This window comes from Pongo abelii, chromosome 19 (assembly GCF_028885655.2).
Source record: "Pongo abelii isolate AG06213 chromosome 19, NHGRI_mPonAbe1-v2.0_pri, whole genome shotgun sequence".
In the NCBI taxonomy this organism is placed as follows: Eukaryota; Metazoa; Chordata; class Mammalia; order Primates; family Hominidae; genus Pongo; species Pongo abelii.
Genome location: NC_072004.2, coordinates 12918237 through 12945499, shown reverse-complemented (window position 1 = coordinate 12945499; position 27263 = coordinate 12918237). Strand labels below are relative to the sequence as shown.

At 42.4% G+C, this 27263-nt stretch overlaps 1 protein-coding gene across 3 annotated transcripts in view; it reads right to left on the bottom strand.

Annotated features, from left to right (window-relative positions):
* Positions 1–27263, bottom strand: part of ARHGAP44 (Rho GTPase activating protein 44) — a 207132-nt gene that overhangs the window by 36769 nt on the left and 143100 nt on the right. For all 3 annotated transcript variants that reach the window (XM_054535471.2, XM_054535472.1, XM_054535474.2), the window contains 6 exons: positions 14398–14466; positions 11855–11936; positions 11327–11454; positions 6230–6341; positions 5757–5838; positions 2927–3007 (listed from right to left, as the gene is read on the bottom strand). In XM_054535471.2, coding sequence (XP_054391446.1) covers positions 2927–3007; positions 5757–5838; positions 6230–6341; positions 11327–11454; positions 11855–11936; positions 14398–14466 — 554 coding nt within the window. The remainder of the gene's footprint in view (positions 1–2926; positions 3008–5756; positions 5839–6229; positions 6342–11326; positions 11455–11854; positions 11937–14397; positions 14467–27263) is intronic.

Sequence of the window (27263 nt, the reverse complement as noted above, 5' to 3'; positions counted from 1 at the left end):
TTCCCTGTGTGCAGGAGTGACAAACAGTATGTCTAAGTACCTTTGGCAGGAATATCTACATGCTAGGGGTGGTGTTTCCCGGAGTTACCCTCAGTTGGGTGCTCTGGAAAGATCTAATAAAGAAAAAGTCCAACACAGACTTAGTATATGATCCAGCGATTCTATTCCTAGGGATAATACCCAAAAGAAAGCTGTCCACACACAAATTTGTACACGAATGTTCATGGAATCATAATTATTAATAATAGCCAAAAGGTGGAAATGACCCAAATGTCCATAAAGGGATGAACCGATAAATTAAATGTGGTATGTCCATACAATGAAATATTATTCAACCATAAAAAGGAATGAAGTATTGGCACATCCTGCAACATGGATACACCTGAAAACATTATGCTACGTGAAAGAAGCCAGACACAAAATGCCACATATTATAGTATTCCATTTCTATGAAATGTCTAGAATAGGCAAATCTATGGAGCCAGAAAGTACATTAGTGGTTGCTTAGGGGCATGGTTGGGGAAAATAAGGAGTGCTTATGGGAAGGAGATTTCTTTTTTGGGGTAAGGGAAATGTTCTAAAATGAGACACCAGTAATAGTTGCAAAACTATATGAACACACTAAAAACTATTACATTGCACATGTTAAAAAGGTTCAATGGTATGAAAATCATAGCTTAATAAAGTTATTTTATAAAAAGAGCCAACAAAGAAGCTATATAGAAATAAAACAAATACAGTGAAGAAGCTACTTGCAAATTTAAAAACACAGCTCTGGCAAACCACACTAAAAATGTGCCAGGCCCTGACAAGAGGCCCCAGGACCCTGAGAGGACATGTTTTCTCTGGCCTGTCAGTTACAATAGGCTGTGGTCCTAACCCCATTTTGCTTGGATCATAGTGAAGCGACTCATTCGGGATTTTCTGCTCACCTTCGTCAGCCCGGTAGAAAGTCCAGCAGACTCATGTCCTACCATGTAATCACTTAGCTGTCACTGTGACAACTCCACCCATGGCCTCTCCTGGCCATGCCCCACCCTCCAAGAGGCCACACGGGTCTGGACCAGGATGTGGGACCTAAGCTGAGAGCTTAGGCCAACCCATGGGCTGGCCAGAGGCCTAGGGCTGTGGTCAGCAACATGCCATAAGTTGAAACCATCCAATTCCCACTCTTGGGATCTGATTTGTAATATACATACAATTTACTACTTTAGCCATTTTTAGATGTACAATTCGGTGGCATTAAGTACATTCACAGTGTTATGAAACTATCACCACCATCCATTTCCTGAATGTTTTCATCTTCCCTAGCTAAACCTTGTCCCCATTAAACAATAATCTCGGCCAGGCACTGTGGCTCATGCCTGTAATCTCAGGACTTTGGGAGGCCGAGGCAAGCGGATCACCTGTGGCCAGGAGTTTGAGACCAGCCTGGCCAACATGGTGAAATCCCGTCTCTACTAAAAAAAAAACACAAAAATTAGCCAGGCATGGTGGCGCACACCCATAGTCCTAGCTACTCAGGAGGCTGAGGCAGGAGAATCACTCGAACCCCGGGTGGTGGGGGTTGCAGTGGGCCGAGACTGCACCATTGGACTCCAGCCTGGGAGACAAAGTGAGACTCTGTCTCAAGAAAAACAAAACAAAACGAAAAACAATAATCTTCTGTCCCCTAGCCCCTGGCAACCATCCCCTAGCCCTAGCAACCACCATCCCATTTTGTTTCTCTGTGAGTTTGACCACTCCAGGTACTTCATATAAGTGGAATCATGTATTGCATTTGTCCTTTTGTGTTTCTTCGGCTTCCTTCACGTAGCATAACGTCCTCAAGGTTCATCCACGTGATGACAAGAATCAGAATGGCATCCATTACATGAACATACCACATTTCGTTTATCCACTTATCTGTAGATGGACATTTGGTTTCTCACCTTTTACCTACTATGAACACTGCTGCTACGAATACGAGTGTGCAAATATTAAGTCCCTGCTTTCGATTCTTTTAGGTACATACCCAGAAGTGGAATTTCTGGATCCTATAGTAATTCTGTGTTTAATTGTTTGAGGAACTGCCATCCCATCATTCTGGGGATTTTTAACAGGAAAACAGAAATAACCAGGCAGATGGCAGTAGGTGCTGATGCTGAAAATCTGCCTCCTAAGAAGCTGGGAGGAAAGGCAGCAGGGCCGGGATGGGTGCTGGCAAGACAAAGCGGTAAAGAAGCAGAGTGTGAAGCAGCAGGAGCCAGGCGTGGAGAAGGATCTGCAGTGCGCCGGAAGTGGAAGCTCGGGTGGTAGCAAGAAAAGCGAGAGGCAGACGTGGAACACAGCTGGGGCTCGGGAATGGGGGAGCACTGGAGAGAATATGCTCCATGTCTCTCCTTCCTGCGGACTTGCTCAAGGACACTTCTGCCTCCCCCAGCACCCATGTAGGTCAGCTTCTCCCAGGTGTCCACCAACACCTACCTGTCTTTACCACAAATCCCCAATATCTTAAGATAGCTTGCATTCATCTTTGCTCCTTTAACTGAATTAGCCAATGGTTTGCTTCTTTGAGTCCATTTCCTTATCTAAAAATTGGCAATAATTATTCCTGCCTTCCCTCACAGGGTGGCTTGGGGTTTAAAAGAGACCACGTGTGGTGGTGGGTGCCTATAGCTACTCGGGAGGCTGAGGCAGGACAATGGTGTGAACCTGGGAGGCGGAGCTTGCAGTGAGCCGAGATCATCCCACTGTACTTCCAGCCTGGGCGACAGAGCGAGACTCCGTCTCAAAAAAAAAAAAAGAGACCATGCATGTTAATAATACCTTGGACATCATAAAATGCTATGCATGGTAGTTACCATGACTTTTACCCGGGGAGTTGTATGTCTGAGGCTTACATAAGCCCAAGCCATGTGTCTACACTTAGTAAGTATCCACTTACCGGATGTTGTTGTGATTGGCCTTGGGCAACTTTTCGCAAGCATTCCATAGAGCCTGAAGCTTCTTGTCTTGCTCCTGGATACTGAGAAATTGATAGGAAAAGTCATTGGTTGAGCACGAACCAATAAAGACTCATTGGAAATCATATTAACCAATCATTGTAATATTTGATACCAACCATTGTAACTGACCATATCAGCAAGCTAGTATTAAAAAATTTGGTTGTTATTATTTACCCCTCTATGTTCTCCTTCTGTCTTGTCCTGCACCATTTTAACAATGCTTCCACCACACACCTCAGAGGCCCCAAGTGAATATATGCCAGAGCCAGAGACCTGCTCTGGTGTGGCAGGGCTATGGGGCTGCAGGAGGACACAGATGCCAGTCAGGGAGCTCAGCCCATGGGCTATTCTGAGCCTGTATTCTGCACGACTCCAGCATGGAAACAGATCATGTAAATGGCTTGCAATCATGTGTCCTTTTTGAGTTTCAGGCTATCTTGCACTGTCCTAGTAATCCCTAACTTCAGCCCCTGCTTCCCTTGCTCCTCCTGTGACTCCGGATGTCCCATCCTATGACAAATCTGTCTGTGTCCTGCTGAGTTGGCCTGAAGTGCAATGTCTTGTTAAGGTTAGTGTTGGCCTCTGATGAAACTCAGCTTCATCAGAGGTTCATAGGTTATCAACCCAACAGCCTTGGGAGCTTTGAATCACAGAACCCAGACCAATTCAATCGAAATCTCTGAAAAAAAGGTTCAAGCATTAGTGTCTTTAAAAAGCTTCCCAGGACACAATGATGCACACAGAGGGTTGGAAATCACTGTTCTAGGCAAAATTACTTGGTTTAGACGAAGTGATCTTAGGTACTACATGCATATCATCCAGTGGTAGAAATAGGTTCTTGTTTTTCCCTGGTTCAAAGACACTGACCTCTTGAGTCACCTGGATCATTCCTATTTCTTAATGGAGACCCACATTTGCAAATGAAGTGGGAACAGGAGTATCTCTGGATAGGTCCTGAAGCACTGAGCTATCCTGCCTTTATCTAACTGTATATCATCAAGATCACTTATATATCCAATAAATAATAAGAGTGACAGTTTCCATCAAAGGATATGTTCTCACTTGGCTTCATCCCTAGGACCACATTCTTGTCCTAGAGAGGCAAAAAGTGCTGTGGTTAAGTGTAAAGGCCCTGAAACCGGACTCCTTGGATTCAAGTTCCCATTCTGCCACTTATTAGCCAGCAGGTAACCTGTAGTTACATACCTGTTCAATACCTCAAATTCCTCAAATGTAAAATAGGAGAAACAGCACACACCACTTCATAGGGTTCTTGTCAAAATTACATGAGTTAAAAACATACAATGAGCTTAAAACAATGTCAAGTCTCTAATAAGCACTCAATAAATGGTAACACTCGTAATTATTAATATCATGAAACCCAGCACTCCCTTTTCACAATGAGATAAAAGAGAACCATATATTCAGCCAGCCTTTTGAAGTGCACAATCTCCATTCTGCTTTGGAAATAAAATATCATTATGCAACTTGATTGGAGTTGGCTTTTCTCACTCTACACATTTGAGCCTGGCTTCCCTTCCAGGTCAGGTGGGTCTCTTCCAGGCCCAGTTCTTCAAAAAGTAGAAGGAGAAGCATCAGACACATATTCCACTGTTGTTTCTGACAGGTGATGAGAAACAACACCTGCTCCTCATGGTGTTGTTGAGAAACACACTAACAACTAAATCCCATGACTAGAAATCTCTAGAAATCATTTCCTTTCGCAGGCCCCTAGCTAAGGTGGCTATTTGCTCTAGTCCTGCTCTCAGTAAACATTCTTCTCCCTCCTTCTTCTCCCACCTAGACTATCTCTACCTCATCTCCACCATCTTTGTGCTGGTAGAAATTCTCCCATCCTATCCTGTTGTTGTGTGTTTCCTCACTACACCAGTCCATTCACTCAGTAAAAGTACATTCCTCCAAACAGTACTATTTACTTAAGACAGCTCTTACCTATGCCCAAAAGAACATACAATGCCATAAGCCAGGACTCAAAAACCATGCGTGGGAGCCAGAGCACATGTTAGGGCTAGCGGCTTTGCCTGCTCCATGCAGCTGTACTCTTCCCGACACACTGCTACAGCCCTGCGCCTGGCTTTGGGCTGCGGCCTCTCCCTTGGGCGCATCTTCAGGAGGGGGGAGAGAGGCTGCTGCCCATGTGTCATGACACGTGACCTCCCTTTAAGTTCATTATTACTTATTGTTAAAATATATTTAGCTATTACAGATGAGGGTAAAGACCCTATGCCCACTCCCTTGTCCTACTTTTCTGGCCAGAAGGAATCACTGCTGTCAGCCTATGTGAGCCCTTCCAGAACTTTCTTTTATACACTTACACACAAATATAGGTCCTTTTAAAATTCTATTGTTTTAAGTGTGCTGGGTGTTTATTTTCCTTTTTATAACAATAGACTGTCACAGGAGTCCTTGTTAACTTGCTTTCGTATCTATTTATGTTAGCATGAATAACTCTACCTATTTTTTAATTGTTCCAGTGTGCGATGGTACAGACACTCCACAGTTGACTTAGCCACTTCCCAACCCCCTTCTCCACTGAATCTTTAGTGACTTCTAGGCTTCTGCTATCTCAGATAATGCTGCCATCAATATCCCTGGACCTGCCTCCTTGGGCAAATGTATAAGCACTCCTTCATGGCAGAGATCAAGAAACAGGGTTGCGAGATCATAGGTTACATGCTTCTATAATTTCAGCACATACTCCCAAATAAACCGTAACTCACAGGACATTCCAAAACAAGGGGTACTCACTTGGAAGCCTGGATCCACTCATCATAGAGTTCAAAGGTCATAAGAGGTTCTGGCAACTCTCGGAGGTAAGATTTCAAAGCTCCTAGGTATGAATGAAATATTGGTTGTGAACTGTTATGATGCGGCAGAGGCAAGACCCACCAGCCAGCACTGCCTATGTGGGTTCCATCTGGGGATGGGCCTCCTGATCACCATGTCAACAGCAAATGGTAGCTTCCTGTGGAAATGGGTACGAGGCTTTGACGGGGGACCTCTTACTTCCCACAATTACCTCATCTTCCCTTGGCATGCGGGGAGGCCTTCCTTCAAGGGGCCAGAGCACCCAGCCCTGAAACTGGGCACTGAGTGGACACATCTGAAGTGCATTGGGCAGCCACTGGCTCGAGTGTCCTGCACTTGTAGCCACACAGCTTCCCCATCCACCCCTTCCCTGTGAGCCTCCATGGCACACAGGAGCGCTGAGAGGTGCCCACCTGCAATTGCGTGGGGGTCTGCCGAGTACTCCTGCACATCCACCACGCAGCAGTCAAGGGCGGCTTTCAGCTTCTTCAGCTTGGAGGCAGAGGGGGCTACTCGGAAGAGTCCCTACCAACAGGACAGAGGGTCAGCGCACAGCAACTCCAAGGTACAACAGCAAAGCGCAGAGACCCCGCAACTGCCTGCTTCTTTTCTCCAAAACCTCTTAGACGCATTTGTCCAACACCATTTCCCAATCCCCTAGTTGCCTGCTTTCTCAATGTCTCCCTCTTTGCACATAAGCAACTTCAGAGCAGGAACTGGCTTTACCCACTGTTGTATCCCCACAGCCTCGGGCAGGGGTGGCTCATCACACTGGCTCAGTAACTATTTACTGGATAAATGAATCTTGGGCACTTAGACATCTTGTTCTTGTATGTGTAAGATAAATCTTGGAGAAGAATTCGACTAAGACCTGGTCAGTCTGGTAAGCTGAATGTGAGAAGGTCTCCAGGGTGGGTGTGTGTGTGTGTGTGTGTGTGTGTGTGTGTGTGTGTGTGTGTGTGTGTGTGTGTGTGTGTGTGTGTGTGTGTGTGTGTGTGTGTGTGTGTGTGTGTGTGTGTGTGTGTGTGTGTGTGTGTGTGTGTGTGTGTGTGTGTGTGTGTGTGTGTCCCGATCTTGACTCAGTACAAGCAATTCTCGTGTTCAGTCTCCCAAGCAGCTGGGATTACAGGCACCCGCCACCACGTCCAGCTAATTTTTTGTATTTTTAGAAGAGATGGGGTTTCACCATGTTGGCCAGGCTGGTCTTGAACTCCTGACTTCAAGTGATCCACCGGCCTCAGCCTCCCAAAGTGCTGGGATTACAGGTGTGAGCCACAGCGCCCGGCCTATACTTTTAGAATCAAATAAAGTCTATGCCTTCAGGGGAAGGGCAGACTGGGTGGGGTGGTTTGTGAGGTAGCCTCCTTCCATTCTTCTGCATTCCATTCTCAAGAGTTATTTTCAAATCACTGCCATTTCTTCTAAGTGAAGCACTGCACCTTAGAGAGTGAAATAGAGCTATGAAGTGAAAGAGAAGAGGAGAGGGCTGTGTGGAGGAGAAGACGAATGCAGGTCAGAGTTGGAAAGAAACCTCCACGTCACAGGTAAGTGACACACGGGTTAAAGACCTATCGGTTTCTGTTTCATCTTAGTTCCTTGCATTCTGTAATGCAACCCACAGGCTGATAAACAAGCAGGCAGAACAGTCCTTATCCCTTTAATCTTTTATGGCCATATAGACTTCCAATTTCCTTTAGAAAAAGTGTTCCTACTCTGGAATATCAAGCTTATGTCTTGCTAGGATCACTAACCCCCTTCTCAATATAGATACACAGATGTGCAAAGCTCTTTGGGCATATATGTGAGGAAGCTACATGAACATGTTTGGACGAGTGTATCAGTAAGGCTGCTATGACAAAGACAGCAAGCTGCACAATACATGAAAGGAGTCACTCAGATCTTCATAAAACCATGCCTTTGCCTATGCGAGAAGAGCCAATAGGATTTGGTGATGGACAATGCCAAAGAGAAGGAAACAGAGGTGTCACAGATAAGCCTTTAGATTTTTGATTGTGTAACTGAGCGAAGCATAAAAACTAGGAGGAGGAGGGGATTGTTATATTAGCTAATGAGTCCTGTTTCAGGGACTGTTCCTGTTAGAGGAAAGTTTGCGTGGAAATGTTGAAGGATGGCAGTGAGCATGAGTGAAGCCTTTTCACACGGGGAATCCTCACTGAGGTTGAGGAGCAGATCTAGCAGGGCAGGGTGGGGACCATGGTGCTGAACAGAGAACCCTGATGCCCCTAGGTCAGAGGCCAGAGGGGACCATGGTGCTAAACAGAGAAACCTGATGCCCCTGTGGTCAGAGGCCAGAGGGAACCAGAGGGCCAAAGGAACTAGAAGTTTCGAGGATGGTTACATTAGGAACACCAGGCAGCACTGTGGCCAAGGAGGCTGGCAGTAAGTCATAGGATTTGGCAATCTGGGGGACCCTGGGGATCCCGGAGGACAGTTTTAGCCCAGTGACAGGGGCGAAGCAACACCAGAAGAAGATCTGTAGGTGGTGGCAAAGATGCAGGAGCTGCAAATGTTGAGAGTTATTTTAAGAAATTGGGTAGCATAAAAAACAAAACCAAAGAGATTGGGAAGAAATATGAGGCTACGGTTGGGTTGAAAAGGGATATATTTTTTTAGGCTAGGGGAAACTTGAACCTATTTGTTACTAAAAGTAAAGAGCAGACACAAAACAGGGAAAAATGCAAGTGACAGAGCGAGGTCTGTTGAGAAATGGAGTAGCCCAGAAAGGACAGAGACGGGAGCTGGGAGATGTCAAAGGTACTGCTCTTCAAAAACCAGTTTATGTTGATTAGATATTTGATGATTCTAATAGGTTACTGTTACTTTTTGGGGAATATTAATATTTTTTTTTTTTAGACAGAGTCTCACTCTATTGCCCAGGCTGGAGTGCAGTGGCGTGATCTCGGCTCATTGCAACCTCCGCTTCCCCAGTTCAAGCCATTCTCCTGCCTCAGCCTCCTGAGTAGCTGGGATTACAGATGCGTGTGCCACTATGCCCGGCTAATTTTTGTATTTTTAGTAGAGACGGGGTTTCACCATGTTGGCCAGGCTGGTCTCGAATTCCTAACCTCTGAGGAGGGCTGAGGTGATCTGCACTCCTCAGCCTCCCAAAGTGTTGGGATTACAGGTGTGAGCCACTGAGCCCAGCCTATTATATTTTTTAACTAATTTCTTTTTTTTTTTTTTAGAGAGCATCTCACTATGTTGCCCAGGATGGTCTTGAATTCCTGGGCTCAAGTGATCCTCCCACCTCAGCCTCCCAAACTGCTGGGATTACAGGTGTGAACTACTGTGCTCAGCCAAAAATTATATTTTAAAACATCCTCTATCTTATAGAGATACATACTTAAGTATTATAAATGAAATGATATAATGTCTGGGATGTACTTCAAAGTATCCAAGGCAGGGGTTTGGGGGCAGGAAATGGAGGCAGAAATGTAACAAGATTGCCCATAAACTGAGTGGTAAGGCTCATTATGTTATCTTTATGCGTTTATGGTTTTCCATAATTTTTTTTAAAAAATGATAGGGAAAGAAAAGGTCCAGTTCATCTTCTTCCATGAAACTCTCTCTCAGGGATGGTAGATACCTTTCTGGTTTTAAATTGAGGCCCAGTGCAGTGGCTCATGCGTATAATCTCAGCACTTTGGGAGGCCGAGGTGGACGGATTACCTGAGGTCAGGAGTTCAAGATCAGCCTGGCCAGCATGCTGAAATTCCATTACAGGCTCTGGGAGCCTGTAATCCCAGTTACTTGGGAGGCTGAAGTAGGAGAATCGCTTGAACCTGGAAGGCAGAGGTTGCAGTGAGCCAAGATGGCACCACTGCACTCCAGCCTGGGCAACAGAGCAAGACCCTGTCTCATAAGCTAACCTAAGCTAAGCTAAAAAAATTTGATAACAAACATGCAAATGCCTGGCACATAAAATGTGTTAAAAATACACATTTATTCCCATTCCTTTTTGAACTTCCAGCATCTAGAACAGGCTGGCCTACAGGAAGCATGCCACATACACCCGCATGCTCACTGGCTTCCTTCTCATCCGTAGCCCTTACTTTGTCCCATATAACTTAATGCTCCCTTAGAGACTTACAGACTGTTCTGGATGAATTAGGCTTAACTGAGAGATGCTAGACTCATCTCTGGCAATAAGTTTATAAATCTCCTATCTCACTATTTCATACTTTGCTCAATAAAACATGTACAGCATGCCCTAAATAAATACTGATTGGCTAATCAGATCAAAGGAAGATGGAGTAAAGATATTAAAATAGTCTATGGAAGAAACCAAAGATGAGATCTATCTCCCAGGAAATGATTTACACAGCAATAAAACAACACTTATCAGGAACTTCTTGGGTCAAGTGCAGTGGCTCATGCCTGTAATCCCAGCACTTTGGGAGGCCGAGGTGGGCAGATCACTTGAGGTCAGGAGTTCAAGACTAGCCTGGCCAACATGGTGAAACCTTGTCTCTACTAAAAATACAAAAATTAGCCAGGCATGATGGCATATGTCTGTAATCCCAGCTACTCTGAGGCTGAGGCAGGAGAATTGCTTGAACCCAGGAGGCGGAGGTTGCAGTAAGCCGAGATCGTGCAACTGCACTCCAGCCTGGGTGACAGAGTGAGACTCCGTCTCAAAAAGAAAAAAAAAAAAATTTCTCATGGACATTTTTTACATGTGGCTCTTAAAAAGTACTTTCTAATATATCTATCAATCATATTTTCAGGATCTCTATAAAAGAGTTGTGATAAAAAAGTTTAAGAGCCTTAACCTTTAAAATTACCTAAAATTAGGTAACTTATTAAGCAAGAGGAAGAGGCAGAAGAAGAGGAGAAGGAAGATGAAGAGGAGGAGGAGAAAGAAGGAGAAGGAGTAATAATAGCAACAGCAGGGTCGGGCGCCGTGGCTCACGCCTGTAATCCCAGCACTTTGGGAGGCCATGGCGGGTGGATCACAAGGTCAAGGGATCGAGACCATCCTGGCCAACATGGTGAAACCCCATCGCTACTAAAAAAAAAAAAAAATTAGCTAGGCGTGATGGCACACGGCTGTAGTCCCAGCTACTTGGGAGGCTGAGGCAGAAGAATCACTTGAACCCAGGAGGCAGAGGTTGCAGTGAGCCAAGATCGTGCCACTGCACTCCAGCCTTGTGCCAGAGCAAGACTCTGTCTCAAAAGAAAAAAAAAAAAAATAGCAGCAGCAGAATGCCCAAATTATCCAAACATGTTAAACCGGGGGAAAGAATGGCTAGAATATGGCCATCCGTTCCTCACGGCCATCACGATTCTCTCTTCTTGTCAGATGAAGGCTCACAGTAAAAGGCAGGATCAATCTGTGTTCTGCAGAAGATGGGTCTGAGCCACTGTCTTAAGCCATTTGGATTCGTGGGGGCCGGAGTGGAGACGGTACAGGAGGGAGGATCCTGTAAGCTCTGCCTCATGGAAGAGGAGATCTGCCCGGGGCGGCGTGTGGCCGTGCTCAGCCCTACCTCCTCCTGCATCCCACACTCGAGCAGCATGGTCACGCACGCCTCGATGGGGAAGGCGATCTCCCGGCCGCTGATGGTGAGGTGCTCCTCCAGCGGCTTCCCAAAGGAAGGCTTCTCCACCCAGGCCTCTGAGGGGAGGAGTGAGAAAGAGTCAGTCAGCTGTTCGCCAAGGTCACTCATGCTGGAATCTCGCTTTCCTTTGTCGTCCAGATTCTCCTAAGATTACCAAAGAGAGGGAGGCCCAATTGAGCCTCCATTCTGTGGTTTTAGGGATGACAGGAGGACTGGAGTGGGGGTTGGGGGATGGCCAGCCAACTGCGTCCAGGCCACTGGGGTTACTGTTCTACAGGCACCCCTACGCACCCCCGACTCAAGGCACCAGCTTGGAAGTAAGTCCAAAAGGCTCATCTACAGGTGATCCTGTTGGGCAGAGTGTAAGGGCCAACGACATACAAGGAATTCATCTCATCCGGGAAGGCAAGCAGGCTCCCCGGCGCCCTCCCTTCTCCAGGGAAGGCCTGCACTTACCCTGTTGTGCTTTGATCTGAGGCAACACAGCCTGCAATAGTGTCAGGGACTTCCTATGGTATTCAGCTTGCACTTCTATTAGCTGAGAAGACACAAGGCAAGCATCACCCTTAGCGAGAGGCAAGGACACAGGCTGCCACGGCATGCAAAGCATTTTACAGAAAGGTGCTTCCACATGGGGAAGGAGGTAGTCACCCATTCCCTCCTCCAATCTACCTAAAATAATGAGCATGTTTCCTCTTTAGCCTCCATAACAACAAAGTCACTACAAGTGGAAATTTGGGAAGCAGGAGAACCAGACAGGAATAGGGGGAGCTCTTCAGAGCTGGAACGTGGTTTAGAGAGCTTGATTTTATCACCACCCTTCTTCCTCTGGCACCCCATCCTCAGTGCAAAAGGCAACAAAGAAAGGGGCAACCGTAGCAAATGGAAATGGAAAACACATTTAGAAATACATTTACTGAGTCAGGTGTGATGGCTCATGCCTGTAATCCCAGCTACTCAGGAGGCTGAGGCTGGAGGATCACTTGAGCCCCGGAATTCAAGACCAGCTTGGGCAACATAGCAAGACCCCATCTCTTAAAATAGAAACAAATTTGTTGAAATAAATATGAAAAATAATTCACTTATGAGATATGTACGACTTAAACGTCATTAACTTGTATACATCTTTTGTTTCTGCAAAGTTAGTTTAACGTATAACTGATCAGAAAACTTGTGGCTTGATCTGCAATCTTCTTCAAATACCCTGGAGGTGAGATTGCTTTGGTGAAAATGACGCAGTCCAAAGAACAAATTCCTTCAAAGTATTCTGTTTTGACCATCCCATTAATTAAAAGTGGCCAACATGTTGATAAGAGCAGATGAAACTCATAAACACTAGTTACTTCATTTGTTTACTGACTCCTCCTATCCCTTCCCCAAAACTGGGCATGTATAAGAAAAAGAGAGGAAATTAATCTGTCTGAAGGCTTGTTGTGGAGGGTGGACACTAATATCCCTAAGTAAAATTAAAGTAAAACTAATACAAACTTTTTTAAAAATCAGAATATTGAAATAAATGGTATCCGAATGACAATTAGGCTGTCTAGTAAAGCTTGGAATGTCAATGAGGTCATAGTAAGACTCTAAAGTCTTTGAGTTTCTAAAATTAAATATTACCTTCATGAATACAACCAATGGAATACACCTGAAAAAATTCTACTACTTTAAAATAAACTTTCCACCAGGCACAGTGGCTCACGCCTATAATCCTAGCACTTTGGGAGGCTAAGGCGAGATAGATCATGAGGTCAGGCATTCCAGACCAGCCTGGCCAACACAGTGAAACCCCATCTCTACTAAAAATACAAAAATTAGCTGGGCATGGTGGCATGCACCTGTAGTCCCAGCTAGTCGGGAGGCTGAGACAGGAGAATCATCTCAACCCAGGAGGTGGAGGTTGTGGTGAGCTGAGATCACGCCACTGCACTCCAGCCTGGGCAACGGAGCGAGACTCCATCTCGAAAAATAAAAATGAATAAATTAATTAAATAAACTTTCCAAGTTGGAAGTAATGCATATCAACTCCTTTTCCAGTAGAAGGGGCTTCTCTGCATTCTGAACCACTAATGAAATGCTGGAAAATTGCTAACAGCCCACAGTTGTTTGACCATACTTACCAAAGCATTTTAAACTTTGCAGAATTTCTTGTTTTTCCTCTCCTTACCTTCCTTCCTTATCATTCCTTTCCTTCCCCGATTATAAATCAAGAGCTTTTAGGTCTTAGCCTTTTATTCCCAACTTTAAAGGCAAGTGAGCATAACTGATTTTCTTTATTTGAACTTTTTTCTCTCTCGAAGTTTTTTGACTTGCTTTGCATTTACCCTGGTAAACAACCTGGGTCTTAATTTTTTGTACCAGTTTATTCAAGTTTAGATGACTCAGATCCTGTTTCTTACTGTCTAAATCACTTTGATTGGTGAGAGGCAGGCCAACAGGCCACATCAATCATCATATACCTATCAGTCACTGCCTTTCATAAAAATCTAGATTAAAAAAGAAAATGTGCGGGGGGAAGGAATTGCCTTCCTATTTTTCTCAAGCCCCTTGTTAGCACAGACCACAGTTTCTTAATGTCAGCCCTACTGACATTTTGGACGGGATAATTCATTGGTGTGGGGGCTGTCTTGTGCACTGTAGGATATTTACAAGCATCCCTGGCCTCTGCCCTCTAAATGCCAGTAGCACCTCCCTCCACAACTGTGACAACCAAAAATGTCTCCAGATATTGCCAACTGCCCACCAAGGGAAGGAACAAAATTATTCCTGGCTGAGAATCAGTGGACTGAGTTGCAATAATCCCAAGGGATGGGATTAAGTTTTATTCTAAGGTTTTTGGAGAAATCCATATCAGGAGCATGGCAGGATTTATTCACTAGTAAAATGGTCAAAGCTCCCACCTTTTTCTATGATGTGATCAACTAAGGGACTCTTAATTCCATGCCCACATTCCCTTCTCCTACAAACAGCCTTTAAGCAATCTCACCTTTCTGGGCACTTACCGTTTGAAAGTAGTTTGCATAGTCAATTTCTTTGGCCACAAAACTGTACATGTCAGCTGAGAGCTGGTCCTGTGCAAGGTAAAATATACAACCAAGGTAAAATATAAACCAATGGAGAGTGGCTAATGCATAAGTCAACACATCATAGGAGAAAGAGCCTTAAACACTGCTTAATCTCCTTTTTAATACTTGATATGATACAAACTTTCCATGGGCATTTCCATATTTGTCAACCACAGCTCTGAAAAATGCGTAAGTTTGAAAAGAACACCTATGTCTGTCATTTCCCCAGAGATTTTGACATTTGGACCACAGCTAGAGTTAAAGTCAAAGCTGGTGTAGAGGAGTGATGTGCAAATTAGTTCCATCCATCTCTACAGCTCGTGCCCCTATTCTGAAGCAAGTTCCAAGTACACATTGTGCTATTGCTCTTTTGATAATGCCGTTTCTTCTCTTTGATCATTCCACTGGTCTGCTTCCCTTCATTCTCAATACTGACTCAATACTGATTGGTTGATCACAAGCATATGGGAAAGAGATGGAAATGCACCAATTTGGAGGAAGCTTGGATAAGACAGGTGCACAGGGAAAGGATTGCTGACTCAAAACTTGGCAAAATCTGGACTCATGCAAAACTGCACACAAATCTAATGGTGTTATCAATCCTTCACTATATTCAGTTGTCCATGAGATTGGGTGACCCAATGCTGCATTGAAATCTGGAATGTTTTGTCCTCCAAGGAGAACAGCTTTCAGTTCTATGGAATCACTCATAGCCTGGCATAATAGAAGTACATTTTGAGCAGAATGTAGACTCTGTCATTAACCGTATTTTTGAGAATGTCACTTATCTGAACTTGCTTGCTCAAGTCATACGATCTCTAAGGTTCCTCCCTGTGAGCTGCTCTAGGCTGGAGATCCTTAGAAGAGGCACTTAGTTGAGGAGAGAAGAGCCTACGTGTTCAGGTTGGGGCAAACATGGCAATAGCACAAGAAAGCTGACCTAGATGCTGAACTAATGAAAGCAGGTAACTATATGCTTCAGGAAGAGGCTCTTTCATGAAACCTCAAGCAATCTGCACCAACCCCATAACCCTCAGTCTCTCTAGCTGCTAATTAAGCCTATTCTCATTAAGAACACTAGGATGTGCAGGAGCAATCTGTTTCATTTTCAGTATCTGTGACAGGCAAGCAATTGCTGAGAACATCATTCAAGAGTTCTTGTACACAAGGCAACAGAACAGAGTCACAGAGTTAAAAGAGGAAGTGTGTTCTCTAGAGAGCTTGAAGTACAGATTAGACAATGCTATGCTTGGTCCAGTTTCACAGAAGAAAGAAAGAGTAAAAGAAGTTAACACTCATTGGCCGGGCGCGGTGGCTCACGCCTGTAATCCCAGCACTTTGGGAGGCCGAGGCAGGCGGATCACGAGGTCAGGAGATCAAGACCATCCTGGCTAACACGGTGAAACTCCGTCTCTACTAAAAAATACAAAAAATTAGCCAGGCATGGTGGTGGGCGCCTGTAGTCCCAGCTACTCTGGAGGCTGAGGCAGGAGAATGGCATGAACCCAGGAGGCGGAGCTTGCAGTGAGCTGAGATCACAACACTCCACTCCAGCCTGAGCGACAGAGCAAGACTCTGTCTCAAAATAAAAAAAAAAAAAAAGAAGTTAACATTCATTGGGTCTAGATGCCAGGCACAATGTTACAAGGAATTCTCCTCTAACTCTCTTAGGTTAAGTATTGAATTTCCAATTTCAGATCCGTAGGTAGGTAGCAAGAGTTCAAGGATCTTATCTGTCTGTCACCCACTGTCTCAAAGTGTTTAGCACAGTAGGGGCACCACAACTTTTTGCTGAATAAACAGATGAAAAAAAAAATCAAGGCTCAAGGATGGTAAATTTCCCAAAGAATAATAAAATGGGCTCAAAGATCACCTCGGCTCCATTTCACCTGAGGTCCCTTAAATGAATGCTTTTGTAGGCTGCCAAGGTAGGAATTAACCCTGTCTGTCTTCCCTGCAGCAGCTTTGCTCAGGAGACGTCCATCACCAGTCAGGCAGCTGGAGGAGGACATTTCAAGTCAGAGAAAAACAAAAAGTGATACAAATGGCTCAGTAGACAGAGGAAAGGAAGGAAGGCCCTGAAGGACTAAACGTTGCATCAAATACACCTTCAACAACTCGGCATCTGTGCTTCTCTAACAGATGACCCTACAAAAATCCATATGTGCCCTCAGGAAGAAGAAAGGATTTTTAAAGGCATGATTGGATTACTGTGCTGTTAAGCTAACAATATGGATTCCAAAAAAACCACACTTCATGTAAGGAAACTATAAATCAAATTCTCATTTATCTAAATCATTAGCAAATTTTCTTTATAAAGGTAAAAAACCCTTTCATCATTAATCAACAGAATTTAATGCATTTTGAAAAATCATGTTTTCTGATTTTACAACTAATCCACACTCAGAAAAATAAAAAAGTAACCAAATTAACCTGTAATCTCACCAGGCAGCTGTTTTTTTTTTTTTTTTTTTTTAATATATAGCTAACCAAATGCCCCACAACTGTTCATGAATTGAGCAGACTGCTCTATGGTATGAAAATGTCTTATTTATCAGATGAAACCACATTGTATTTGGATTTTCTCCATGCTGGAATGTCTTTTTTTTACTGATCTATATATTTCTGAAATAGTTCCTAAGTTTTAATCATGTGACTGTATAATGTATTTTAAGAACTAGTAATTCAAGGCTCTAGTAATTCTTCCATATTAACTTTTGAAATCTTTTTTCATTCTTTGAAAAATTTACTACAATTATATCTATTTACTACAGTACTAATCAAATTAATTCTGGGAAATTCAAAATGTTTATAATATTAACTCTTCTCATCTAGAAACAACTCTCAATTTTATAATGTCTTCTTGTCATTATATTGTCAAAGATTGTCTTCTTGTCAAATCTTGTCAGCAATATTTTACAATTCATGAGTTTGTGGTAGAATAGCTCGTTATTTTATGGTAGACTTTTTTTTTTTTTTTCTGTCACCCAGGCTGGAGTGCAGTGGCACAATCTTGGCTCACTGCAACCTCCGCCTTCCAGGTTCAAGTGATTCTCCTGCCTCAGCCTCCTGAGCTGGGACTACAGGGACGTGCCACCACACCCAGCTAATTTTTGTATTTTTAGAAGAGACAAGATTTCACCATGTTGGTCAGGCTGGTCTCGAACTCCTGACCTCAGGCGATCCACCTGCCTCGGCCTCCCAAAGTGCTGGGATTACAGGTGTGAGCCACCACGCCTGGCCTATGGTAGAATTTTAAATATTCTGTTGTTTAAAAAAGCCTCCAAGATATTTATAAATACTGGTCTTTTAAATAATTTTTCTTGGTGAAAAGCACACCTTGATTTTTAGTGTTGACTTCCAGTTTCTGGTCCAGCACGTAGGGTGCTATGAAGTCAGTACTAACAGGTAAAAAGCTGAACAAACTGAAATTCAACAACTCTTAGATTTGGCAGAGAAGTGAGTTCACAGAGCAAACTGCTACCCTGAAAACTGGAGACACAGGCAGGCAAACACAAGAATTATAACTCACTGAAGTAGAAAGCTACCAGCAGAAACCTCTGCGGAAATCAGCACTGGGGCAGGAAAACCAGTACTGTAATTGACGAATTGATGGAGGCCCAGCGTGGACAAGTTTGAAAGTTAAATCCTCCAGGAGGACCCACTTTTACCTCCAGGAGCTCTAAGACCAGGTTCTCACAGGAAATTTCAGAGAAAAATCCTTTACTGCTTTCAGCACCAGGAGGAAAAAAGTAGCCATTTTGAAATATACTAGAGTACTCCATTCTTAACAAGGTCTCCCCTAAAGAGAAATTATTTTACCCAAGCCTAAACTATTGGGCTTTTAAAATTGCCTAACCTACCAAGAGCAAGGGAAATACTCAACTCCAACCCCCTCTAGCCATTCTGTCCCACCTAAGAAAGGAATAATAATAATTAAAACAACAACAAAATGAGAGGCACTGGTGAAATTCACAGCCCTAAGGCACAGGCTCACCAAAAGAAAGAGACCTATCATAGCACTATGAATGGTTCCCCATCTCCCACACCTTACCACATCGCCAAAGAACTATTTACCGCTGTTTCTTTTATAATACATCATGTCTGCCTTTCAACAAAAAATTACAAACACAGTAAAAGGCAAAAAACAAAGAGACTGAACAAGGATCAGACCTTAATTGAAATGGCCAAAATCTAAAACACTGACAACACTAAATGCAGGCACAGATGTGGAGCAACAGGACCTCTCATATATTGCTGGTGGGAATGCAGAGTATAGTCACTTTGGAAGACAATATGACAGTTTCTTACAAAACGAAACATACTCTCACCATATGATCGGGCAATTATGCTCTTTGGCATTTGCCCAAATGAATGGAAAACGTATGTCACATAAAAGCTTGCATGTGGATGTTTACAGCATCTTCGTTCGTAATTGCCCAAACTGGCAGCCACAAAAATGTCCTTCAGTAGGCGAGTGGATACACTGTGGTATATCCAGACAATGAAATATTATTCATGGCTAAAAAGAAATGAGTTGTTAAGCCATGAAAAGACTTGAAGGAAACTGAAATGCATATTACCACATGAAAGAAGCCAGTCTGAAAAGGCTACATACTGTAAGATTCCAGCTATATGACTTTCTGGAAAAGACAAAACCATGTAAACAATAAAAAGATCAGTGGTTGTCAAGGGTCAGCTGGGAGGAATAAATAGGAGGAGCACAGAGGACTTGGGGGCAATGAAATTATTCTCTAGGATACTATAATGGTGGACACATTCACATACATTTGTCAAAGCCTCCAGAATATACAACACTAGGAGTGAACCCCTAAGTAGACTATGAACTATGGAAGACAATGATGCACTAATACAAGTTTATCAATTGTAACAGACTCTACCACTGTGTGTGTGATGTTGACATTGGGGGAGGTTGTATATGTTTGTGGGTGAATGACATATATGGGAGGCCTCTTTATATTCCACTTAATTTTGCTGCAAAATTAGAAGTGCTCTAAAAAATAAAGTTTACTGATTTAAGAAGGTTTGTTTAAAAAATCATTTCAAAGGTAAAAAAAAGAAGTGCAAAATCTCTGTTTTTCAGAATCACAGATTTGAGATTGAGATCTTTGATGCAAGTCAATTTTATTTTTCTATGCTCTTCTGATTTGTTTTGCTTATTTTTCAGGATCCCCTATTATCTGTACATTGGTTTTCCATTATCTTCAACATCTGCCATCTTTTCTTTCATTCTTTTCGGCTCTCACCTTAACATTCTAGAAGAAATTCTCAAAATTTTCTCTACATCATTGGCTCACCTTTCTGCAGTGTCAATTCCGTTGTTTACTAAAATTGATTCCATACCTGCATTATTTTTCTACTTAAAAAATATTTCCTAATCTCATTCAGTTCCCTTTCCACTTTACTTGACAATTTTATCTCACCTTTATCTATTGGTGCCTAAAATCCATATTCCCTTGATTTCTTTTTTTTTTTTTTTTTTTTTTTTTTTGAGATGGAGTCTCACTCTGTTGCCCCAGCTGGAGTGCAATGTTGTGATCTCAGCTCACGGCAACCTCCACCTCCCAGGTTCAAGTGATTCTCCTTATTTGGCTTCCCACGTAGCTGGGATTATAGGTATGAGCCACCACACCCAGCTAATTTTTGTATTTTTAGTAGAGTATTTCACCATGTTGGTCAGGCTGGTCTCGAACTCCTAACCTCAGGCGATTCACCCGCCTCAGCTTCCCAAAGTGCTGGGATTACAGGCGTGAGCCACCACGCCCGGCCCATATGCCCTTTAATCGTATTTGAGGCACCAAGACAGGTTGTCTGAAATTTATTGTTATCATAAGTAAATATTTTTTAAAAGTGTTCTATTTTTGAGTACTTTATTATTACCTTCAACACAGAAAAATAATCTATTCAGGATTATTTTTTGACCTTAAAATGGTAAGCATCTCTTTCCTGCCCCTCCTGCCCACTCTGATAGAATCTTCTCAGACCTAAGTTCTGTCTGATATAAATTTAGTGACTCAGAACCTGCGGGGCTGCTGCCATAGAGGAGGCCTGCAGTCAACTTCAGAAATCATAATAAAAATTATTTGAATTTGTTGAAGCCAACAGACCAGAGAATATCTTTGTACATGATGTCTTCTGTCCTCCATGTTAGGTAAATGATCTGGCTGTGTCCAGTCTCCTTGTGGTACTCCTGCCTGACACGCCAAGGAAGGTCCCAGCCGTGTTTCAGAAAAATCCACACCAGTGGAAGCTCTGCCACCAGTTGGCTTCCCACTGGGTGTGGCCATGCTTGCTCGTAGGTTTGCTGGGCTAGATACTTTTGGCAGAAGGGATCTGAAGTAACGTAAATGCTTCTCAACCATTCCACAGCCTTCCAAATTAGAGAGTAGTCATGGGTTCTTCCAGCATCTCATTTACTTCCCATGACATGGCACTAATTTTGTAATAAGGAATTGTAGGTTCAGACTCAAGGTCGTCTTTTAGTCTAACAATATATGTGCTCTTCAGATTATGGGGAGGACAAAATGAGCTAGACATCTGTCTTGCTGTTGTTGTCTTTCCCAGACTCAAGTTTGACTTTCAAAAAGGAAAGATTATACATTGAAGAAGAATAAAATGGAAAAGAAGAGATACAAACTAAAAGAGAGAGAGGACAAGGCTAAATGAGAAAAACAGAGACGTGGGTGAAGCAAGGATAAGAATTTATGTGATGGCCGGGCACAGTGGCTCACACCTGTAATCCCAGCACTTTGGGAGGCCGAGGAGGGTGGATCACGAGGTCAGGAGATCAACACCATCCTGGCTAACACGGTGAAACCCTGTCTCTACTAAAAATACAAAAATTAGCCGGGCATGTTGGCAGGCGCTTGTAATCTCAGCTACTCGGGAGGCTGAGGCAGGAGAATGGCATGAACCCGGGAGGTGGAGCTTGCAGTGAGCCGAGATCGTGCCACCACACTCCAGCCTGGGCGACAGAGCCAGACATCGTCTCAAAAAAAAAAGAATTTATGTGATGAAATATGGGGAGATAAAAGCAGGAAAGGTGATGATGGAAAGTGTCACCTTACAGTGAAAATCCTAAGACTGCAGCCGGTCTCCTGTACGAAGCAAAACGAAACTGATACTGCTGTCACCAAGTGGATTAGGTTTCTATTCACTGTCTTCTCTATTGTTACATCATTGCTCACAGGTCCTTCTTCACTTTCTCTCCTCTTATTGAAAAATTACCAACTACTTATACTTCCTTGGATGTATTGATTTAGGCGTCTTTTATAGAAAGCCTTGGGAAGAAAAGAGAAAGCAAGTACCACTTGTGAAGAGTTGGGCTTGTCTCATCTTGAAGTAGGGAGGAAGGCAGGCTTTGGATGGGCTCCTGAAAGAACACAGGAAGGCAGTGCTGCACCTGCAAGCCTGCCTGAGGGCTCAGTGGGTTTTGTCTTATGGAACGCACCTTGACCTGGTTTTCCTGGTGGGCTAAATCTCTGGGTCCCAAAGATCTGGGGAGCTCTGCTTGGTCCTCAAAAAAGAGGAATCAGATTACTACTTCATTAACTTTCAGCCTACAAACTTGCACTTGGCTGGTTTGCCACAATATAGGAGATCCCACACACTTGCCTCCTGAGGAAATCTAAAACCATGAAGAGATCAGGAGAAATAACCCATTCAAGGAAACCCAGCAAGGGGAGGTAGGAAAACCAAGGTAGATATTTAAAACAGTTGGCAACCAACAAAGTAAAAATAAAAGAATAATCAGAATATGAAATTCTAGGTTGAAAATTCTTTTCTTTAAGAATGTTGAATATTGGCCCCCACTCTCTTCTGGCTTGTAGGGTTTCTGCCGAGAGATCTAGAATTTCATATCCTGCCAAACTAAGCTTCATAAGTGAAGGAGAAATAAAATCCTTTACAGACAAGCAAATGCTGAGAGATTTTGTCACCACCAGGCCTGCCCTAAAAGAGCTCTTGAAGGAAGCGCTAAACATGGAAAGGCACAACCGGTACCAGCCACTGCAAAATCATACCGAAATGTAAAGACCATTGAGACTAGGAAGAGACTGCATCAACTAACGAGCAAAACATCGAGCTAACATCATAATGACAGGATCAAATTCACACATAACAATATTAACTTTAAATGTAAATGGACTAAATGGTCCAATTAAAAGACACAGACTGGCAAATTGGATAAAGACTCAAGACCCATCAGTGTGCTGTATTCAGGAAACCCATCTCACGTGCAGAGACACACATAGGCTCAAAATAAAAGGATGGCGGAAGATCTACCAAGCAAATGGAAAACAAAAAAAGGCAGGGGTTGCAATCCTAGTCTCTGATAAAACAGACTTTAAACCAACAAAGATCAAAAGAGACAAAGAAGGCCATTACATAATGGTAAAGGGATTAATTCAACAAGAAGAGCTAACTATCCTAAATATATATGCACCCAATACAGGAGCACCCAGATTCATAAAGCAAGTCCTGAGTGACCTACAAAGAGACTTAGACTCCCACACATTAATAATGGGAGACTTTAACACCCCACTGTCAACATTAGACAGATCAACGAGACAGAAAGTCAACAAGGATACCCAGGAATTGAACTCAGCTCTGCACCAAGCAGACCTAATAGACATCTACAGAACTCTCCACCCCAAATCAACAGAATATACATTTTTTTCAGCACCACACCACACCTATTCCAAAATTGACCATATCCTTGGAAGTAAAGCTCTCCTCAATAAATGTAAAAGAACAGAAATTGTAACAAACTGTCTCTCAGATCACAGTGCAATCAAGCTAGAACTCAGGATTAAGAATCTCACTCAAAACCGCTCAACTACGTGGAAACTGAACAACCTGCTCCTGAATGACTACTGGGTACATAACGAAATGAAGGCAGAAATAAAGATGTTCTTTGAAACCAACGAGAACCAAGACACAACATACCAGAATCTCTGGGATGCATTCAAAGCAGTGTGTAGAGGGAAATTTATAGCACTAAATGCCCACAAAAGAAAGCAGGAAAGATCCAAAATTGACACCCTAACATCACAATTAAAAGAACTAGAAAAGCAAGAGCAAACACATTCAAAAGCTAGCAGAAGGCAAGAAATAACTAAAATCAGAGCAGAACTGAAGGAAATAGAGACACAAAAAACCCTTCAAAAAATAAATGAATCCAGGAGCTGGTTTTTTGAAAGGATCAACAAAATTGATAGACCGCTAGCAAGATTAATAAAGAAAAAAAGAGAGAAGAATCAAATAGATGCAATAAAAAATGATAAAGGGGATATCACCACCGATCCCACAGAAATACAAACTACCATCAGAGAATATTACAAACACCTCTATGCAAATAAACTAGAAAATCTAGAAGAAATGGATAAATTCCTCAACACATACACCCTCCCAAGACTAAACCAACAAGAAGTTCAATCTCTGAATAGACCAATAACAGGAGCTGAAATTATGGCAATAATCAATAGCTTACCAACCAAAAAAAGTCCAGGACCAGATGGGTTCACAGCCGAATTCTACCAGAGGTACAAGGAGGAGCTGGTACCATTCCTTCTGAAACTATTCCAATCAATAGAAAAAGAGGGAATCCTCCCTAACTCATTTTATGAGGCCAGCATCATCCTGATACCAAAGCCTGGCAGAGACACAACAAAAAAAGAGAATTTTAGACCAATATCCTTGATGAACATTGATGCAAAAATCCTCAATAAAATACTGGCAAACAGAATCCAGCAGCACATCAAAAAGCTTGTCCACCATGATCAAGTGGGCTTCATCCCTGGGATGCAAGGCTGGTTCAATATACGCAAATCAATAAATGTAATCCAGCATATAAACAGAACCAAAGACAAAAACCACATGATTATCTCAATAGATGCAGAAAAGGCCTTTGACAAAATTCAACAACCCTTCATGCTAAAAACTCTCAATAAATTAGGAATTGATGGGACGTATCTCAAAATAATAAGAGCTATTTATGACAAACCCACAGCCAATATCATACTGAATGGGCAAAAACTGAAAGCATTCCCTTTGAAAACTGGCACAAGACAGGGATGCCCTCTCTCGCCACTTCTATTCAACATAGTGTTGGAAGTTCTGGCCAGGGCAATTAGGCAGGAGAAGGAAATCAAGGGTATTCAATTAGGAAAAGAGGAAGTCAAATTGTCCCTGTTTGCAGATGACATGATAGTATATCTAGAAAACCCCATTGTCTCAGCCCAAAATCTCCTTAAGCTGATAAGCAACTTCAGCAAAGTCTCAGGATACAAAATCAATGTGCAAAAATCACAAGCATTCTTATACATCAATAACAGACAAACAGAGAGCCAAATCATGAGTGAACTCCCATTCACAATTGCTTCAAAGAGAATAAAATACCTAGGAATCCAACTTACAAGGGATGTCAAAGACCTCTTCAAGGAGAACTACAAACCACTGCTCAAGGAAATAAAAGAGGATACAAACAAATGGAAGAACATTCCATGCTCATGGGTAGGAAGAATCAATATCATGAAAATGGCCATCCTTCCCAAGGTAATTTACAGATTCAATGCCATCCCCATCAAGCTACCAATGACTTTCTTCACAGAATTGGAAAAAACTACTTTAAAGTTCATATGGAACCAAAAAAGAGCCCGCATCGCCAAGTCAATCCTAAGCCAAAAGAACAAAGCTGGAGGCATCACGCTACCTGACTTCAAACTATACTACAAGGCTACAGTAACCAAAACAGCATGGTACTGGTACCAAAACAGAGATATAGATCAATGGAACAGAACAGAGCCGTCAGAAATAATGCCACATATCTACAACCATCTGATCTTTGACAAACCTGAGAAAAACAAGAAATGGGGAAAGGATTCCCTATTTAATAAATGGTGCTGGGAAAACTGGCTAGCCATATGTAGAAAGCTGAAACTGGATCCCTTCCTTACACCTTATACAAAAATCAATTCAAGATGGATTAAAGACTTAAATGTTAGACCTAAAACCATAAAAACCCTAGAAGAAAACCTAGGCAATACCATTCAGGACATAGGCATGGGCAAGGACTTCATGTCTAAAACACCAAAAGCAATGGCAACAAAAGCCAAAATTGACAAATGGGATCTAATTAAACTAAAGAGCTTCTGCACAGCAAAGGAAACTACCATCAGAGTGAACAGGCAACCTACAAAATGGGAGAAAATTTTCGCAACCTACTCATCTGACAAAGGGCTAATATCCAGAATCTACAATGAACTCCAACAAATTTACAAGAAAAAAACAAACAACCCCATCAAAAAGTGGGCGAAGGACATGAACAGACACTTCTCAAAAGAAGACATTTATGCAGCCAAAAGACACATGAAAAAATGCTCACCATCACTGGCCATCAGAGAAATGCAAATCAAAACCACAATGAGATACCATCTCACACCAGTTAGAATGGCGATCATTAAAAAGTCAGGAAACAACAGGTGCTGGAGAGGATGTGGAGAAATAGGAACACTTTTACACTGTTGGTGGGACTGTAAACTAGTTCAACCCTTGTGGAAGTCAGTGTGGCGATTCCTCAGGGATCTAGAACTAGAAATTCCATTTGACCCAGCCATCCCATTACTGGGTATATACCCAAAGGACTATAAATCATGCTGCTATAAAGACACATGCACACGTATGTTTATTGCGGCATTATTCACAATAGCAAAGACTTGGAACCAACCCAAATGTCCAACAATGATAGACTGGATTAAGAAAATGTGGCACATCTACACCATGGAATACTATGCAGCCATAAGAAATGATGAGTTCATGTCCTTTGTAGGGACATGGATGAAATTGGAAATCATCATTCTCAGTAAACTATCGCAAGAACAAAAAACCAAACACCGCATATTCTCACTCATAGGTGGGAATTGAACAATGAGAACACATGGACACAGGAAGGGGAACATCACACTTCAGGGACTGTTGTGGGTTGGAGGGAGGGGGGAGGGATAACATTGGGAGATATACCTAATGCTAGATGACGAGTTGGTGGGTGCAGTGCACCAGCATGGCACATGTATACATATGTAACTTACTGCACATTGGGCACATGTACCATAAAACCTAAAGTATAATAATAATAATAATAATAATAATAATTACAATAAAAGAAAAAAAAAAAAAAAAAAAAAAAAAAAGAATAATCAGAAGAGAACTTTAACAAAACCAGCATTGAGCACTCTCAAGGAGATCAGTTCAGCACACAAATGAGACTCCCTTGAGCACAATGTAGGGTTTCATGAACTGGATATGATCATTTCAAAGTTCATGTAATAAAATGGATGTAACAGACTAGCCAAGATAACTACAAAAAAAGGAGTGGGGGCTACCTTACTGAAGATTATATTTGCTATGAAATCATTAGAATAGAAACTGTATACTATTGTCTCAGGTGCAGGTGAACAGATTAATGAAACATAGAGTCCAGAAATAAATTTGAGTAATTAGATAGTGAAATTTCACTTCAGGGGAAGGTAGCTTATTTAACAAATGATGCTGGCATAACTGACTATCTATTTGAAAAAAAAAAAGAAAGAAAGAAACCCCTACCTCACATCATACACAAAAATAAATTTCAGATATATTAAAGTGTATAAAATAGGTGTATAACAAGAATTTAAAACATTAACATAAAATTAAAGAAGAAAAATCATTTAACTTTTGTGTAGAAGATGTCCAAAGGGCTACCCAGGATCTTTTCCCATGCAAAGGAAACACATTATTAAATTTTT